This window comes from Solanum tuberosum, unplaced genomic scaffold (genome assembly GCF_000226075.1).
Source record: "Solanum tuberosum cultivar DM 1-3 516 R44 unplaced genomic scaffold, SolTub_3.0 scf00265, whole genome shotgun sequence".
NCBI classification, from domain to species: Eukaryota; Viridiplantae; Streptophyta; class Magnoliopsida; order Solanales; family Solanaceae; genus Solanum; species Solanum tuberosum.
The window spans coordinates 889,324-910,037 of record NW_006239189.1 but is presented as its reverse complement, the minus strand read 5'-3'; the positions used below and the strand labels follow the sequence as shown (position 1 = coordinate 910,037).

The window sequence follows — 20,714 nt, the reverse complement described above, 5'->3', positions numbered from 1 at the left end:
TACAATACTATAATAATCATCATAATTATCGCCTAACATTCACTCACTAAAATTGGGCAAACAACATATTCAATAGATAAGACAAATGGATAATTAATGCATCCCAAGGATTTCCACTCAATTGATATAAACCCATTACATATTACTTAAGGAAATCGAAGAGATGAAGCATTACCTGGATGGCAGTCGCTTCTGGTTGACGCCGCAGGTAGTGTTTCTCTCGTTAGTGCTTTTTTATTTATCTAGGGTAACTAATTATGAACTAATAAATCTTAAAATCTTACTAATTTTAATGCTATCTTCTTTAACCACCAACTAAATTCATTATTAAAACAACCCTACTAATTTCATATTGTAGTTACAAATAGTCCAAAATACCTATTTAGAATCTATCGAAAAGTATTTTATGAAATCAAAAGCTCTAGTACTCAAGACGACCAAACGGGTCGTTACAATACAACAAATTGAGTGATTATTTAAATAAATAACTTCAATTATCACTAAAGTAGTTCCTTCTGGATACATAAAATCAGAAAATTCTAGAAGAATTTAATTTTAAAAAAATTCTTTTTTAGTATAGGAGGTACTATTTTATTTCATAAGCAAAAGGTTACCACGGGAGGCCAAACCTTACCTCATACGAATCTAAAAATTAGAAACTTCTATTAACAATTTTTGAAGAAATTTTTAGAAATATCCATCTTTTTTGAAAAAATTAGAAACATATGCAGATTAGTGAAAGTTGAATAATTTACTAAATTTTACCTAATCAACTTTAAATTACAATGCGTAATAAATTTTGAACATTTGAGGTATTTATAGGCGGGGAGAAAAAACGAAAAGAAAATGAAAATAGAAAGAAGGACCGACCCGGAAGCCCAACCCAAAATCCCTAACCTGTTCTTCCTCAAATCCCTTCTTGGAATCTGAGGGCTTTCTCACAATTGGTAGAGCTTTTTCCCAATGCTGCTGCGGACTGTCATTGTTACAACTCTTTCTCTCCGCTCATCCACAACAGGTATGTTTCTTGCAAATTAATCCCTAAACTAATTCGATATTGTTTACTTTATTTTGATTTATGTAAAAGAAATTGTTACTACGATCGATCTCCGAAAGAGTATAAAATAGTGTGTATGAGTTTGTAACTTACAAAAGATAGTGGACAACAGTTTGGATCAGTAAGAGTGCACTAATGGTGTAAAAGAATGTATTTTTGTAGTTTCAGTAGATATAACTTGAATTCTGTATACATGAATGGAAAGATGAACAATTTTGTTTCTGCTACTCCTTGTCTTGTCATATTATTCTCGACAATTTGAGAAAATGTGCCCACATTGGGGGATGCGGTGTAAAATTTCAAAAATGTTTTCTTCTAGGCGTTTTGCCCTTCATAGGATTAAAATGTTTGTTACTGTTTTGGACTTCTGTTAGTGATTGGGTCAAAATCATCGAATTTGATCAATTGAAGGTTAAGGTTAGTTGATTATTGTTATTTCCCCCTTCAAAGAAACTACTTTCCTCTCAATTTTAATATTCGCATGTTAAGAAAGCTATTATTGGTCTTTTTAAGCTTGATCGGTAGTCACACAAAGATTGAAAGAAGTTAGTAAAAATAATGCCGACTTAATTAGTAACAACTAAACATTTATTCCATATATGTACATAAGCGGTTTAACTCCCTTGTTTTAATTTTCAAGACAAGATAAAGTTGGACATGTGTTCCTCTCTTGTGTTGTTTCTCTGTTCCTCCCATGTTGATGATCTCTTGTTTTACCCCAAGCATTGACACAAAGATGGAGCTTCTTGCTAGCTATGAGAAAATCCACAGCTTGAAGTGGACTCAGTATGTTGATCACCAGCTCCTTCAAAGTCTCCATCCTCAGCTTATCAGCTTCTTCTACAACATTCATCAAAAACTTAGCATGTCTATCAAGGGCCTCCTCTGCTTCATAACATATTTCACCAAGATTTCCCACTTCATTGGCGATAATGGTGAATGGCTGATCAGCTATCTCCTCCTGCAAGCTGGCGAGCTTATTTGACAACTGGTCTTCTTGCCTTATTGTCTTCCTCTGTAACTCATCCACTGAATTCAGCTGCACGGTCAAGAGCCCGCTGAGGTGTCCGGATCTATTGCCTTGGAGATAGTTGGAGAGATGGGATTCAAATTCTTTGCCACTCATCGCATAAAGGAGACGGATGTAACTGGAAGGCCTGCATCCAGAGATCCAAAGCATAGAGCTTTCTAACGTGGTGCACCAAGTAGGTGCAAGGTAGGCAGTGACATCACTACCTGCTAAATGTCTGCGGGTGTCCATGTATTCTTGGAAGTGTTTGATGGATTTCTCAATGAGTTGTTTTAGATTGAAGTCGCTGCTGGCGCTCGTGTTGGATGTGCTGGACGACGACGACGACGAGTCGGAATTGTGGAGGAGCTCCAAGAGGTCTTGTTGTTGGAGCTCCATCCATTCTTGAAAGCACGAGTGTTGAGCTTCTTTATCACTTACATTATTATTCAAGGAAGTCATCTTACTCTAATTTGCGCGTCAATGTGTTAGAGATACTTCTTTGCTTTCGATACTAATTTATAGAAAGAAAACCAAAAATATTTTGTTTGCATAATAATTAATCTTCGAACTCGTCACAGTAACCAAACCAATAATTTTGTATGCACTAGTCTGGCACTATGTACGTATATCTTTCTTTTTTTAGGTGTACGGATCTAATTTTATTTTTATGCCAAACACTTCAATTAAAATAATGTTTATGCCAAGTCCGAATGTATTTATTTACTGTCATTGTTTCAGATGCCGAATTGTACATGAAATTAAAGTAATAATCTCGGGGCAGATGGAGTGATTGTAGACTTATAAAGTTGAACATTTTTTGGTTGTTACTGAGAGCCAGTAAACGACACTGCACACTGCACACTGCACAGCCACCTCTTATAGATATTCTATAATTCGGGCTTTCGGGTAAAGCCAAAGAAGCACGGGCAAAAGTAATACGTAAAATATTGGAGTCTGAAATCAAAAGGGTAATAATTTTTTTCGAAAATTTTAAAAATGCAATTCAATTAATTATGAAACCAAAAGGGTAACAATTTTTAACGCCGTGTAAATTAGGTTTTCTAAAACGAGGCTCAAGTTCCGATGAGCCTTACAAGGCACAACAATTTTTTAGCCTTGTAAGGCTCAGCCGCCAATGAGCCTTACAAGGCGCAAGGCTGTCAGCGCCTTGCAGGCTGTTATTTTTTTTAAAAAATCTCATTTTATTATCTTATTTGTTAAAAGTCTAATAATAATAATTGTCACTTAAAGTTTTAGTTGTCAAACTTAAAATCTTATAACAATAAATATATTTTCATTATTGGAATTGAAAAGTGGCTATTGTGATTTTCACCTTAATTAAAGCAAGGAAAAATATTATAAGGTCTAATAATGGTTAAACTAAAAATTAAATTGAATTTATTCTGTTCGTATGATATATATTTTTATACCTTATGTATTTTGATATATTGCATTAAAAAGAAACAAATGAAAATGTGATCTTCGATCTAGGAAACAACAATCCCAATTTGCATTGCATGAATAGAAACAATTTCTACGTTTGATTTTGAGTTTTGAAGTTGTGTTCAGACTTCATATATGTATTTTATTTTTAAAAAATTGAAGTAGAAGTTTCAAAAAACTAGGACGATCTAATTTTTCAGAATTTAAAATTATTTGAAGATGAAAATTTTAAAATCTAACTCAAATTTCACGGTCATATTTGAAGATAAATTTTAAAATCTACTCCCAGCATTTATGACCAAGGTTGGTAACTTGAATGTTGTTTTGCTTATTTATATGCAGTTTGAATTTTGTAAGCTAATATGAATCAACGTATATCGAGACAAAACTAGGCCAATCACGAAAAGATTAGGAAATTTATGAGAAAAATATTAACGACCAAAATTTAATTTTTTCATTATTTTTATTTTAGAGATAAATTATTTATTATATGAGTTTTTGCTAAAATCATGATTAATCGGTTCGTTAACCCCATGAAAGAAAATTTTAACAAACAAGATAATAAAATGAGATTTTTTTTTTAAATAACAGCATGCAAGGCGCTGATAGCCTTGCGCCTTGTAAGGCTCATTGGCGGCTGAGCCTTACAAGGCTAAAAAGCTGTTGCGCCTTGTAAGGCTCATCGGAACTTGAGCCTCGTTTTAGAAAACCTAATTTACACGGTGTTAAAAATTGTTGCCCTTTTGGTTTCATAATTAATTGAGTTGCCCTTTTGAAATTTTCGAAAAAAATTGTTGCCCTTTTGGCTCCGGACTCTACAATATTGATGCTGAACATAAATAAAAAGGAATAAGATCTGATATACTTCTCCAATTTGTCATTTAGAGCTGATATATATTCCTCGTTATGAAAGTGACTCATATATATCCTTACCGTTATACAAATGACTTACATATAACCTTATCGTTACAAAATGAGCTCACATATACCCCTCATCTAATGGAAGTGAAAAAAAATAGTTTTAAATTTATTTTTTTAACTTTAAATTACAAGAAAATTAGTGGAACATAAATAAATTTGACCATCAAATTAATAAATATAAATTAGTCGTTGAGACAAAAAAGTAAAAAAAAAATATATATATGTATGGGGAGGATCAAATATACTCCATATGGATTATATTTTTTTCAAAAAAATAATTAAAAGATTAAATTAAAATTAATTTTTTCACTTTTGTTAGAAGAAAATGGTATATGTGAGTCATTTGTATAACAATAGGGATATATGTGAGTCATTTGTATAGCAATAAGAATATATATGAGTCACTTTCATAACGAGAATATATCAACTCTACAAAGTTGAGGGGAATATTAGACTTCTTTCCCTAAATAAAATAAAAGTAAGTAGTAACAAAGTTATCAAAACGAGAATTGTGTTTTGAAAGCGATTTTGATACGACGATGGTGAAAAGTGCAAACTATTTAGACTGCCTCACGTATGTCTCACACAAGAATAGTATAATACTAACAATTTCTAAAAAAATTGTCTCGATGAAAAGAATAATTTTTTCAAAAAATTAAAATTTATAAGATCTTACCTAAAATCAACAAATGTTAAAGAGAGATTGAATGTACTATAAATAGAGAGTAATATATTAACTTGAAGATACATCTTTTAAATTCTATAAACTTATGAAATAATATTCACAAAAACAATTTATAAGATGTGATCAGATTCTTCTTGACAAATACTAGTAAAATACTTTAAGAAGATCTAAAATACTCTCTTAACGGAGATCTACATCATCCTAGTCGATAAACACATTGCTTCAATTCTCGACTTACAAAAATAATAAAAAGAGAATAATAATAAAATAAAAAAAATTGTACCCAAATTGTTTATTAATAAAATTTTATTTTTTCATATTTATTTTCTAATTAGAGTCATTTTTCATATCATAAAAATATGTTGCAAACACATGCACAATCAAATATCTTTGCATCATGTCAAATCAAATGGTATAATAAACATCGAGACAATAACCGTTATAGATATCACCAAAATTTTGCATAGATCAGTGAGTAGTTAGTCCTGCTCAACCGATCGTAACAACTGGTTGATCTGGACCTTGTAATAAATACTGGAATGGTCTCAAATATATGAACCACCAAGTATGCATTCAGCCCATTTATATTGGGAAATGGATTAGCTAGTTCCAAGATATCCATATTTTAAAAAAATGGACGAAGGGAAATTAAAATTGGGAAGGGGATAACAAGGTAAGAATGGAACCCTCATCAACCGGATGAAAGTTCAGATAACCAATCAACCGAGCTACTAAAATTTTCCGAATGGATAAAACCTAACATTTACTATAGTGCGTGGATGAATATTTATGTACTAGACTAGGGCCTAGGGTACGTCCATGGATACTTTCGTTACTAGAAATACTGGTTAACATCATTTTTTTTTAATAAAAAAAACAATATAAAAAAGGATGGATACCCTTTTTTTTGAATAAATAAATCTATAACAAGACTGCAGATTTATTGAACTTATTAATACCAACAAAAGAAAGAAAAGGACAAACCTAAACGCATTTCAAGTCACAAGATGCATATGTAGTGTGCTGGATTTGAATATCAGTTTTAGTTTTTTTTTTTTTCGATTGTTCATGTTTTGTAACCAAACTTAGAACACATAGATGACACTGTCTACGGCAGAAAACACGATGCTTGAGCAAGTTGTTTCTTGTTTGTCAATACGTTTTGTGAGGTTGTAAACTTTTTGCAGATTCTGTCCAAGTGGTCAATATTGGCTTTAAAAAAAAAGATTATTACTTCTTAGTTCATTTTATTTATGGTAGTTTGACTTTGTACAAACTTTAATAAATAAATAAAATGAGGTTCTTGAAATTTGGTTTTCTTTGATAAGAAGATACCATCAAAATTTAAAGGTAATTAAGTTCTACAGTGATGATTATACAAATTATATTGTATGCGATGAAGTGTAAGTTAGTCAAGAACTCACGTGTTCTGAAGATGGAAGTTGTAAAGATGAGAACGTTGAGGTGGATGTATGAAATACTAGGAGATATAAGATTATAAATGAATAGTTAATTGGAATCGGACAAGATAAGGAAAACGATATTGACATGGAATTTTAGACACGTGAAGAAGAGAAGTGTAGATGCTAAAATGTCTAATGAAGAGGTGTGAGATGTTGGCAATGGCGAGCGTCAAGAGAGGTAGAGACAGATCGAATAAGTATTTCCTCTATCCCTAACATAAACGATATTTTCGCTTGAGGTTATCAAGGCCATAACTTTAGATTGAGGATTCGAAGGTCGCAAATTAAGGTAAAAAATTAGTTTTACGCTTTAATGTTATGTAAGCTTGGTGATCATACTTAGATATTCTTTCTTATCATTGGTATAAGCACTATTCTCATAGCAATATTAGCACTATTGACATAAAATAAGGGAAAGTTGACACATAGGTACAAGTCCTATATAGAATTGCCATATGTTAACCCAAGTGTTAAAGCAAATTTTAGGCCAAAAAGATTTGGCACTACGTAGCCAAATTTTTTATTAATGTATTTTACCTGACCAAAAATAGAGGAGTGGATGTCTTCTTTTTTTTTAATTATTATTTTTATTTTATAATTTCACATTATTGTATCCTTAAAATTAGGAATTTTATTTTATTTTTCTTAAGAAAAGGCTTAAAATGGGCCTCAACTATTTGAACCGGTAAAAAAATTATCCTCCATCCACCTTTCAACCCCAAATACATTCGACGTCACTCTTTTGATTCAAAAGTACTTTCATTTCTAACGACTCAATCCCTAAATAATATTAATGGATTCATTAATTACGTATCAACTTATTTTAAATCAAGCCTAATTAAAACCTCAAGTGCAACACATAACTCGGTATCCAACTAAAAATTCTATACTCGGTATTCAACTGAATTGAGTCTTCTTTGAACGTGAAGCTTCAAAGCTTCATTAATGGCTTTCATGGAGTTTTGGTCTTCTCTCTTTATGTTAATTCTGAGCATTAATTCGATAGTTATTCATGCTGTCAGCTTTAAAATAGTACTCCCTCCGACCTTCGTTCATCTTTATTTGTCCACTATACTATTTTGAAATGTCCAATAATATTTGTCTAATTTATAAAATTAATTAATAATTTATAATTTTGTGTTTGTTTTATGTTTGTTATTAAATACTATTTATTTTTCAGTGTTTTAAATGACTTATATTTAATAAGGGTGAATAGATAACATTAATTGTATCATTTGCTCTTCTTAATGCTTATGTCAAACCAATAGTGAATAATTGTTGTTGAACGGAGAGAGTAAATCACCCAACTCATTTTAACACTTAGATTCAAAAACTTCGAGGCAAGATTTAAATAGGCAACAAATCTGAAAATCAAATATTCAAATCGAGATCAAAGTTCATAATGAATGACCGAATTTTAGGAAGGTTTCATGAGTTTAAAATCCAGTGTTTTCTTCAGTATTTAGCTAGATTTCAACACAAAATATGTTGGAAAACTATATGCACCACAGAAACATATCAGAATTATACTGCTTACATGAATAATAGATAATCAAAACGTTTATGCTAGGTAGAACATATACAATTAAGCTAGAACACATAAACTTGCTGAAATTTAATTCAAGAATAAGCGTGAGCATCGACCTTCAAGCGAATCCACAAGTTAGACAGACCTTCAAGCAAATCGACAAGATAGACAACAATTATGGTCTTCTACAAATGATCCCAAGTTCATATCCGAACTCTCTCAATACTTGGGTGGGCAAGTATGACTAGAAACCTTCTTCATCTATTTTCTAGGTTAGGAGAATCCCTATTTATATAGATTTCTTTCCAATCCAAAAAGGACTAGAAAACCTAGTTTTTTTTTCTGGAAAACCAAAAAAACCCACATTATTCTTCCTTTTCCCATAGAAATAGGATTCTTAGTTCTAGTTAAATATGGGCACGGTAGGAACCACATAATTAATTATTGAGACTTCCTATTATGGAAATAATTTAAAATAATTAATTTGAATTATTCTTATCATAGTAAACTACAAATCATTCCACCAGAAATTTGTAATTGCACTACTCTATTTATATTTCGAAATTCTTCATTAAACACTTATGTAATTCCCCATGTTAAGATTACATATATTAATCAATAAATTAAATTACTGATGAATTTAATTCAATGATTAATTTTCTTTAGAGCAATACTTAACTTATTTTATGTGTCAGATTCATAAATCCACTCGCAAGGTTTGACACGATGAAAACTTATAAGTTTCTCAAAAAAGCATATCAATCAATCTTTATAACGAGACAAGGATTCCATCAACTAACTTATTATTTCACCAATATATATTATTATCCTCCAATCTACCAGGCATATTGACTCATCTCAGAATCTCACCTTTTAATATATCAAAACGATAATTAATATATACATATCATAATAGTTATATCAGAATTAAGAATATAAGTACCCCTTTAATATTTTAGAGAATATGCTTTTGTCAGTCAGTTTAAAACAACTATCTCTACTCGGGCCCGTTCAATACATACAAAATGCACTAGCACAAGAAGTTGGAACTATACAGTTCCCATAATCAAGATAAATTATGTATAATCTTGCTACAATCGTACCGATGACATGTCCAATTTCCATCCTAGATTTTGAACAAAAAAACTTTATATTTATAAGAACCGATGATTTAATCTTCTGTGTATAAGCTAAAACTCTATACACTAAATCATCTACTATATAAGTAAACAGACACCATAAATAAATATATGATCTATTAAAACTGAATAAATAAATATTATATAATAAATACTATATTTAAACATATGGTTAATAGTATATATCCCAACAAAACAAACAATCTAAAATTTCAATAAAAAAATGGAGGAGAAGAAAAGGAAGGAAATGAAATATGAAGTGGGAGGGGTGGGGACAAAGTATTATCTTCTATCTATATATAAAAGGAGAGGGAAAAAAAGACACGTGTCAGCACCACAATTATTCTTGAATTTTATTATTTTTAGTTATTTTAAATAATAAATTCAAATTCAATAACTTAATTGTATTTAGTTAATTTAAATAATAAATTCCATTTTAAAACAAAATAACAATTTAAAACAGTTTTTTTAAAAAGAATTTATTCTCTTATTTTTTATTGTATTGCCGATGGAAAAGTGGCTAATAATTCACTAAATTTTAAAATCCTTTTAATCAGACATTATTATTACTAATAATAATAATAATAATAATAATTGAATTTCAAAAATAGGTGTAAAATATTTAAATAACAAAATTTTAGAAAACTAATAAATAATAATAAAATAAAAATGGCTGTGAATCAACCATTTTCAAAAAATAAAAATTAAAGATTTTAACTCTTATTAATAATAAATAAAAAGAAAAAATGGCCACTAATTAATATGGAAAAATCATTTAAATAATAAATTTATAAAATGAAAAAGAAAATCAAAAGGGTTGTGAATCAACCATTTTCAATAAATAAAAAATTAAAATAACTTAAACTATGATGATGATGATGATGATAAAATTAAATAACTTAACTATGATGATGATGATGATGATGATGAAATGTGAATTTTTTCAAAAAAATAACTAACTCACGAATTTATTTATTTTTTAAAAAGAAAATGTATATAAAAAAAAGACCCAAAAAATAAAGAAAAAGATAAAATCTAATAAATTCCATGTTTATCTAACTTTCCATTTAAATCTGAAAATTTGCTTAAAGGATAATCAAATATGGTTTAATTTAAATTTGAAAAAAAAAATATATCTGAAAATACGATTTTTTTCAAATATGTAACCACCTTTTATTTTTGAATTCCTATAATAAAGGCAACCACCTACCCATTTATCCATTTGCTTCATTCATTCTATAAATAAATGTATTCTTTTTTCAGAAAAAAAATTATTCATTTTGTTAGTATTATCCTTTAGAACAATCATTTTTCAGAGTAAGAAATTCATCTTCAATGCACAGATGTATTGCTTCAAGAAGTGAATTATCTTATGCATTAATTTCAAATCAGGTATGAAAAACTATTCAAGATTTTTTAAAATTACATACAAAAAATGTGGACTTCTATTGACTATCAATGTGGTTGATAGTTGTTACAGTTGATTAATTATTTACAGTCTATTGTTCCTCTTCTAATAAAATAATAGTTTGAAGGAAAAGTTGTTGTATAAAGAAGTATGGGTGGTTGTTGATTATTTATATTATAATAAATATAATTCTTTATTTATCATGCGAGTTTCTAATATAAAAAATAACATGCGCTAATATTGTTTTATATCATGCAGATTTGAATTGATGTGATCCCCGCAACATGAAAATGTTAAGCTGAAAGTGGTGGTGTATGTGTGTGTTTGTGTGTGTATATTGCTTTTGTGAGGAAATCTACTATGTCATTTGTTAAATTTACAAGTACTAATTTTTTAGATTTATTTTAATTAAAGAAGAAAAAGTTTTACAATTTATGGGGAAAAAGTCATTCTAATGATGATAAGATTGTGCAATTGAATTCACGGTACATAAAATAAATTAAAAAGAATCAAAACAATTTTAAGCAACATATTACCATTTAAAATATTAATGTAAATATATTAATAAAATTGCCACGAGGTACAATGTGTTGTATTTGCAATGGTAAAACTGAAAGAAGAAGTCATTAACATTCTTGCTAAGAGTAGGCAGATCTGATGTTCACTTCATATTACTTGCAAATTTACATTTTAAGAGATTGTGCTATCGTATTTTTCATGTAGGAAACTTATTTTGTTTTCCTAATTTTCTATCTTTTTCTATTTGTTTTTGCCTTATCTTTTACATTTTAGTTTGGAGATGTTATTTGCATTATAGAGAATGATGTTTTATGCTATTATTTGGAAAAATATATGTTGGATATAAAAATAATTGACGAACTATTAAAAAATATTGCAATGAAGACATAGTATGTGCTAACATATATGCAATCATCTGGGATTTGATAAGTGAAGAAGATGATTCACATAATTTTGTCGAAAATGTTCAGTATGTTCTATTTCTTAATTTATGTCATATTTATTAATGATTATATTTATTATGCACTATGACGAAATGACTTTAAATAATGTGATTTTTTTTTCCAGATTGAAGGATTGCATAGCATCCTGAGGATTGAAGGGTTGCATAGCATGTTACAAAAAATTTCTTCTTCTTTTTTTAAAATTTAATAACTCAAATTTATTATTTATTATAAATTATAATAATAAATTAAATTTAAAAAATAATAATTCCTCTTTAGCCAAAATAATAAATTAAATGATTTTAAAATAATAATTTATTTTAATAATAAATTATTAGTATTATTTTATTAATTTTAATAATACATCTTTAAAAACTAATAAATTACTCTTTTATTTTTTAAAATTTAAAATGATTTAAAATCAGTTTTCACAATTAATAAGGATAGTTAAATATACGTTGGCAATTTTTTTTTAAAAAAGAAGAAGATAAAAATAAGAAAATGAAACTAAACCTAAAATCCCTTATCCACTTACCTAACTACTCTAATATCTCAAAACTCAATTTACTCTTTTACCTATGTAAGTAATAGGAAAACAAAAGTACCACGTTTAACATTATTTACAAAAAACAAAATTTGAATTATAAATTTAAATATTTCAAATCTATATTTTATTTTTAAAGATGCCATCAAATGTATTCGAGTTATCATTTAAAAAAAAAAGAATAAATTCAAACCACTCTTTATGAGTATTCCAAAAATTATCTTATCCATCCAGAGTATTCCAAAAATTATACTCCATATATGCAAATTTAGGATAAGAAGCATCTCATATTATATTTTTTAATTCAATTTAACTGCAAACTTTAGGATAAGAAACATTCCCGATTATATTTTTTAACTTTTAATATATAGGCTAACTTAGAATAAGAAGTATTCCCTATTATATCTTTTAATAATCGTGTAAACAAAATTGTCATAATGTAAAATTATGATAGCTTTTTTTCCTTTATAAATAAAAATTAATAATTAAAGCCAACGTTGAATTGTACATACAAAATAAAAGACATATGGACAATTTTATAAATGGGAAAATACATAAAAAAAAACCTTTAACTTGGCAGCAAAACTTACTTTAGCACCTTAACTTTACGGGTAATTATTTACCCCTAAACTTATTTCAAGTGAATTTAATAGCACCTTACACATACAATACCAGTTTCATACTTATGGGTGAAATGCACGCGCGCCACTTAAGCGCCACCTATGCCACATCGATGACACGTCGGATAATTGAAAAAAATTACTTTTTCTTTATTTTTATTTCCCTACATTTTTTAAAAAATTTATTTTCACTATTCACCCATCCTCTTCATTATTTCATTTGGGTCAATTTATTAACTTCTAAAATTCTGATCAATTCATTCTATTTTCATTACTTTGTAATGATTTATTATTACTTCCATCAATCTCTTTTTTCAGTTAAGTGAAGCTTCAACTTACATCAACAATGGTGCCTTCAGATTTGTGCAAAATCAGTGTGCTTAACTTTTTAGATTTATTGTTAATTTTCTTGTTTAACTTCCTAATACATATCCAGGTATAGAATAAGTAATGTTTAAAGTTAGATGATTAATTATTTTTTAAGGTTTTGGCACTTTGTTAATTCTTTATTAATCAAATCATAATTGAATTTTTTTAAAGATTTGCTATTTTGATTTGAAATTTTGTCTTTTATTATAAATATAAACTACTTAGAAGAAGGAGAAAATCAGAGATAAAGGATGCATAGAGGAACGAGAGGAGAGGATGTGCAGGCTGTGAGGAAGAAGAAATAATTAAAAAGAAAAGAAATGAGTTGGGTTTGGGGTGATGGGTGCAAGGAAGAAGAAGAAGAAGAAAAAATGGGAAAAAATTGTATTGGCCGGAAGGAAAGGGAAAAAAAGGGCCCCATTTAATTTATTTTTTTTATTTACGCGCTGATATTTTTGAAATTTGCCACGTCAGCAATTCAGGTGATATTAAAATTCACTTGTAATAATAAGATTAGGGGGGTAAATAATTATCCGTAAAGTTAAAGTGTTAAAGTAAATTTTGCTGTCAAGTTCAGGGGTGTTTTTATGTATTTTCCCTTTATAAATATATGTCTATCTTACTATACTAGAAATTACATTTGAAAGTGGAATAAAATGGATGAGATTCACGTTGATAAAAGTTAGGATTTTAATTAGTGAGAACTTATATAGTCAAGCTTAATTTGTGTTGTAATTCTTATTTCTTTAGCAATTTAATATGCTCAGAAGATTTCAATATAATGAATGATAACTTGTAAAGTGTTATTTTTAGATTTTCATTTTGATCAACTTTATTTTATCATTTCAAAAGTTTCGTTCTATCATATAAAATCTCTCCACATGTATTTCAATTTAAAGCTATCTTTGCTTTCAAATTTCAAATTAAAATTGATTTGAAATGAATTACCATGTATGTTTTCGCGTTATATTCATAATAGCATGTTGGTGGCGTTTATAATATATAAACTTTTTCTAATTAATATTATAAAAAATATATTAATTATTTATATAAAATTAATTTAAAATTTGAAAAACTATATCCTAATATTATATATACATGCACTTTTGTTACATATCCGTGCAACACGCGAGTATGTATACTAGTTTGGGTTAAATGGAAAAGATATTTTATGGGTGGATCAAAAGCGAATTTGATAATGACGCAAATTTAAACAGTTTATATTAATAATAAGATAATCAATAAATAAGCAACACGTCATAGATAAAGTTGATACGAATTTGATTAAATTTGAGGCATTAGAAATAATCATATATATTCCTTATTGAGCCAAAAGATTGAAATTGAGACCGAAAGAAGCGAAGGGCAAAATTATATCTAAGTTTAGTAAATTGAAGAGATAATAGACAAACAAACAAACGTAAATGCATTTCAAATCACGTGATGTGCTGGATTTTACTGCATGAAATGGCAGGAACCACGTACTAAAGTTAAAAGGGTGCGTGGGTGGTATATTATTGTGAAACTTGTTTTTTTTTTTTTTTTTAAACTTTTTTTTTTTTTTTAAACTTTTTTTTTTTTTTTTTACTTTTATAAATTATTTAAGTGTATTATTCTGAATAAAATACTTAAAATTTTTACTAGACAAATATAAGAAGATTGAAAGTAAATATTTTTTTCATACGAAACACCCTTAAATACCTCGTATAATCATTTTAGTTACTTCGAGAAACTGCTTTGTAAGCTATATTTTCAAAAGCCGCTCTCTAAAAACTGTAGTATAGTTTTAGAGAAAGTTAGTATTTGCAAAGTTATGTATAAGGCGTATTTAATTATAAGTTAATTACTTCAAAAAGCTACTAGCAAGAAGTTGTCTACTATAAGCAATTTTGATGAAACTATTTGCAAAGTTACTTAATTATAAAGTGTTGTAGAAGCTACTCGTAAGTTACTTGAGAAAGCTACTTACAACTTCGACAAGTTGCTTTGTAATTATACTATTCTTAGTATTTTGACGATATCTAAGAGAACGATGAAAATTGTTCACTTTTAAATATTTGAAGGGTATTTTTTGCTAAGAATGTAATTTAAATTTGTGGTATAGTTTAAGGATATCCTTGACCAAAAACTGTGGAGTATATACAAAGGTTGGCACTACTCGGCAGACGAATCAATTCCCGGAGCTCGCTGACTTTTATATTTTTGTTTGTGTTAGACACATATGTTCATCACTTGCAATTTTATTTTTGTCTTATAAATAATATCTAATTTAATTTACAAAATGAAATTATACATATGATAGTCATCCACACCCACCACTCACCGCCATCAATAAAAAAATAATTTACAATTTATTAAAAGAATCATTAAAAAAATGTATATCCTATCAAACAATATCGCATTGAATTAAAATGGATGAAGTAGTAGTATCAACTATCAACCTCATTCACTTGATTTGATGCTAGAAATCTTGTTTCCCTTGAACTCATGGGTTTTGTCAGTCAGACTATTTGTTGCTCCCTTCGTCCGATCATAATATTCATGTTATCATTATCCAAAGTCAATTTAATTAATTAATTAATTAGTAAATTTAAAAATTTATAAATAAAAAAAAGTATTATACTAATCATAAAATTTTAATATAATATATATAATAAAAGAAATACTAAATGACTTAAAAGGAAAGTGGTGAATATATATATATATGAGACTTATTTTAGAGTTTAATCAAAATTAAGACGAGGGCGGTGCTATTCGATTGTTTTTGTCCTCCTCTCATGATCGGATTTATATGTCTTCCCCAACCCCGGGGTTGTTTCAGCCTTATATATATTCTTATACCACATATGTGAAGCAACTTGTTAATTAATTACCATCATTTATTAAAAAAGAAGAAGAAAATGGCAAGTGATTCAAAAAAAACTGATCGTGAGGAACAAGATTATGCAAAGTGTGTTTGGAAGAGTCTTCAACACGAAGAACTGACCGAACTGGAAGATGCTGCAGCTCAAGTCCAAAACGGTGAAAAAGATGAAGAGAAACTGACACAACTCATAGAAAAAATCATAAAACATTTCCAAGAGCACTCTGACAACCGTATCCGTCTAGCTCGAAAAGACGTGTCCCCTTTCTTCGCACCCGCCACGTGCTCCCCGTTAGAGAATTCGGTTTTATGGATCGCTGGCTGTAGACCTTCTTCTTTCATTCGACTTATTTATGCACTCTGTGGATTCGAACCCGACGTCCAAGGAACTGATCCGTGCCTTGAAGGGATGGTAACCGAGGATATCCGTAAACTAAGCGGGGAACAGTTGAGTATGATTAACGAGTTGCAAGGGAAGACGATTCGAGAAGAGAGGAGGATTTCGACGAAATTGGCTAGCTTACAAGAGGAAATAGTGGACCAACCGCTTGCGGGGAAGATGAAGAAAGAGGGACATGATTGTGAGAAAGCGGATGAAGCTTTGGATGAACATAGTGGACACATGGCCGATGTAATTGAAGAAGCTGATGAACTGAGGATGAAGACGTTGAAGGAAATTGTGAAAATACTTGAACCGGTTCAGGCCGTCGAGTACATAGCAGCAGCTAAGAAGATTAGGTTTTGTGTGCAACAATGGGGAGAGAAGAGGGATCAGCAGCATAAGGAGTAGTACTATTTTATAACTTTTACCTTCTTTTTTTTATAATAAATGGGAAAGGGGAAAAAAAAATATGTTGCTTTTTATAGTAGTACTAAGTTTTGATAATTATTTTTTCTTGTTTGATGCTTGAATTTGGTTTTGCTTCTATCAGTTTGTTTTATTTCTTCATCTGTCCTTGTAATTGGGATAAAGACAACTTCTATTCAATTACAAAAGTTTTCACCCCGCCGGCTTCTTGTTTTCGTGCAAAATTAATCATCTCAAGGAAACTGAAAATTTTACTTGCTCACTTTCAATCTTAAAAATTGTGAATTTGAGTTACAAATAGGGCAAAAAGGTGAAAGTTTTCGGAAGAGAGGGGTAAATAAAAAACTTACTATAATGCACCTTATGAGCCTAACTCATTTGAACCCAACTCATTTTAGCTCATTCAATTTGAGCCTAAAAAAAAGAATTGGATTAAATCATTACTCACTTTCTAGCTCATTTTAATCCAATTAACTTTTAGGGGCCATTAATTAAAATAAATAACTCATTTTGATCTTGCTTAAATTCATTTAGATTCATCCATTTAACGCAACTAGGCACATGCAAGTTGGGGTGTTATGTTTTTCTTTTCTTGCTAAAGTTCTAACTATACACTAATCTAGGAACATGCATGCATGTTGCACGTATTCAATTAGTCCATTTAATTTCTTTTATCATAGTTGATGATGGATTATTTAGCTGACTATATTGTGAGTTTTGAGATGCTCAATCAGCATTAATAGTGACAAAGATATATCATTCGATCTCTAGCATTAGACACTAGTCCACTTCATTTTCCTTCAGATATATAACCAATATATACGTATCTAAAAATTAGTATATGGTATCGATCGATCTGCATGATCATGTGTAAATAAGATGATTTATACTGAACTATATATCCGTTATGTTCTTAAAGACCAAACATCATAAATTATTTTCCTTCACTCCCTCCCCCAAACATGTACTAGAGATGAAATAATATATAATCCATTTTTTAGTAATTGGCTTACTCCAAGTATAAAATGAGTTATTGCCTGAAAGGAAACCCCTTCAATTTCAAGTAAATAAATCTATTACAAGATTGCAGATTTATTGGTAGGCATGAAGTTTACTAACTGAAGATCAGAGAAACAAACAAACCTAAATGCATTTCAAACAAATATGAGAACTTTTACGGTACGGTAAGCAATTTTAAAGAAACTGTTTGCAAAGTTACTACTTGTAAACTGTTGTATAAGTTATTCTGTAATATTGATGATTTAATAAAGTGTGGCATTTAATATGTGACCTGATCCCATGAGAGACAGAGAGTTCAACTATGTGAAAGGGATAGCTATAAAAAGCTGCAAAAATCATTGTCACAGCTGCAGTGGTAGGTACGCGGAGGATAAGTACTCTCCCAGCCAAGGGAGGTTATTCGTCCATCCTATATTAGTCATTGAGACAAGTGACATAACCTAGTTTTTACATTGGAAAAGTTATACAACAAAAGTTGTTATTTCGAAGATACAAAATCTACTGTCTTTAGTTGTTATTTGAGAATTTAGTTTTGTGCTTATTCACTGTAAGATCTATTCTTATGTTATAAAGGAATTAAATCATCTCAAGTTGTATATATTCGTTGTTTGAGTTTGATGAGTTATAGCTATGTTGGGGTCTTAAATTCTATATTGACCGAGTAGTTGTAGTGAGCAATAGAGGTATTGTTTTATTTTACGTAACAGAGTTGTTACAAAGAGGGAAGGGATTAAGAATTTAATTGTTAGGTTACAAGAGTTTGTAATCTGAATCTTGTCTTGGTTGATTGAAGTTAATGAACTTGTGTTGAAATTATGTGAGACATGTCGTGGTTTTCTCCTCCGAGGGTTTAATTTTCACGTTAACTCTTGTATGTCTTTTACTTTAAAGGTTTTACTTTCCGTACTGTCTAAGAAACCCTATTCATTGACTTGTGATGAACACGTATATATAAGTCGTCATTAATTCAGAAAGCTACTTAGCAACTTCGACAACCTGCTCTAAGGCTGGCACTACTCTACAGAGGAATCAATTCCCGGAGCTCGCTGATTTTTATTTTTTTGTCTGTGTCAAGACAGATATATATATGTTCATCACATGGAATTTTTGTCTTATAAGTAAAGTCTAATTCACAAAGTGAAATATGATAGTCATCAACACCCACCACTCTCCTCTTTTTTTTTTTTTTTATATATATATTTTATGATTAAAGATAATTTCATTTTAGTTATGACCTCATTCACTTGATTTAATGTTGGAATTCTTTTTTGTCCCTTTTAGGTCATGGGCTTTATCATAGAAGTGTGTTAAACTCTTACCTGCACCCTTCATCCGATAATACTCATATTCGAAGTCAATTTGATTCATTTTTAAAATTTAAATTTTAAATGTTAAAAGTTATATAAAATATACTGCATAAATCACAGTTTCTTATAAGTAATAATTTGATTTTAAGTTATAACTTTCACATTAACGAAGGCGGTGCTAGCTATTCGGTTGTTGTTTGTCCTTCTATCATGATCAGATTTATATGTCCATCTTTCATTCGACTAATTTATGCCCTCACCGAATTTGAGCTTTAGATGAACACATCATGGCGGATGTAATTGAAGAAGCTGATGAACTGAGGATGAAATCGTTGAAGGAAATTTTGAAGCGGTGGAGTACTTAGTAGCAGCTAAGAAAATGAGGTTTTGTGTGCAACAATGGGGAGAGAAGAGGGATCAGCAGCATAAACAGTAGTACTACTAATTTATAACTTGTACTTGGGATCAATTTAATTTGCTACTTCTTTTTTGTTTTTTGATAATAAATGCGAAGGGAAAAAAAACATGTGTCGGTGCATTTTTGTTGCTTTTTATATATAGTAATACTCGTTTTTGATAATTATTTTTTTCTAGTTTGATGCTTGAATTTGTTTTGCTTGTAGCTGCTTTATTTCTTCATGATATGTCGTTGTAAAGACTAATTACCTTTTAGTTTTTTGACAACTTCTATTCAATTAGAAAAGTTTTCACCAGGCGTCTTTTTTTTTTTTTAGACACTCCAATTATTTACAGTAAATAATCTTTTGGATTCCAGTCTAAAAATCCCTCTCAAAGCTAACTTAATTTTTTATGAGAAAACACACACTTTTTGGATAGATTTAAAAAAATAAGAACAAAATATAAATTGTGACCTCAAAAAAAATGGTATTTGCGTGACCATAGTCTTTTGACAACTTCTATCAATTACAAAAAATGAATTTCACCCGTCAGTATTTTTTTTGGCATAACTCTTTTAGATCTTAGTCTAAAAGATCTTTCTAAAGAAAATTGAAACTTTTATGAGAAAATAATAGATAGATAAATTATAAATTTTATACTCTAAATGTTAGATGATAGTCCTATATTTTATCCAAAAGATTATATTTAGATAACTCTTTAAAATTAAAATAAAATATAAATAGTGACCAAATAATGACATTTGCTTAAATTTTAGCATGTACCAGTCTTGCTTTATTTCTTCTATCTGTAGTAGAAGTCGTTGCATATCTAATTAAGTGTCCTCTATGTGTATGCTATGTTCATTCGAAGCTTGGTTGGAATTAGAGGCGGTAGAATGAGTAATTTATATGGGTATATATTCAAATTTATCTATCTTTAATCAGTTAGGTACTCAACTCATTTAAAATGGATTAGTGGTGGGCTCGGGGGTCGGGGTAGGGGTTTGGCAGTAGTAAGAAAACAATTTTTTTTCAAAAAAAATTCTTTGAGGCTTGGAGAATGGGGTCAGGTTAGGGGTAGGGGTAGTAAAAAAATATTTTTAAAAAAAAATAAATTTAAAAAGTTTTTAATTTTTTTTGTGGATGGTGATGGTGGGGGGGGGGGGT

General features: G+C 29.4%; 2 protein-coding genes across 2 annotated transcripts; one reads left to right on the top strand and one right to left on the bottom strand.

Moving 5' to 3' along the window:
• Window positions 1-1,685: 1,685 nt before the first annotated feature.
• Window positions 1,686-2,528, bottom strand: LOC102605559 (transcription factor TGA1-like). Its single transcript, XM_006358068.2, has one exon. It carries the CDS (start codon window positions 2,526-2,528, stop codon window positions 1,686-1,688), a length of 843 nt encoding a protein of 280 aa, XP_006358130.1.
• Window positions 2,529-16,051: 13,523 nt separating this feature from the next.
• On the top strand, window positions 16,052-16,804 carry LOC107062767 (transcription factor HBP-1b(c38)-like). Its single transcript, XM_015313760.1, has one exon. The coding sequence runs from the start codon at window positions 16,052-16,054 to the stop codon at window positions 16,802-16,804; it is 753 nt and encodes a 250-aa protein (XP_015169246.1).
• Window positions 16,805-20,714: the final 3,910 nt, after the last annotated feature.

What these genes read in the sequence shown, in the direction of transcription:
- LOC102605559 (XM_006358068.2), bottom strand. Translation starts at nt 2,528, where the DNA reads ATGACTTCCTTGAATAATAATGTAAGTGATAAAGAAGCTCAACACTCG.
- LOC107062767 (XM_015313760.1), top strand. Translation starts at nt 16,052, where the DNA reads ATGGCAAGTGATTCAAAAAAAACTGATCGTGAGGAACAAGATTATGCA.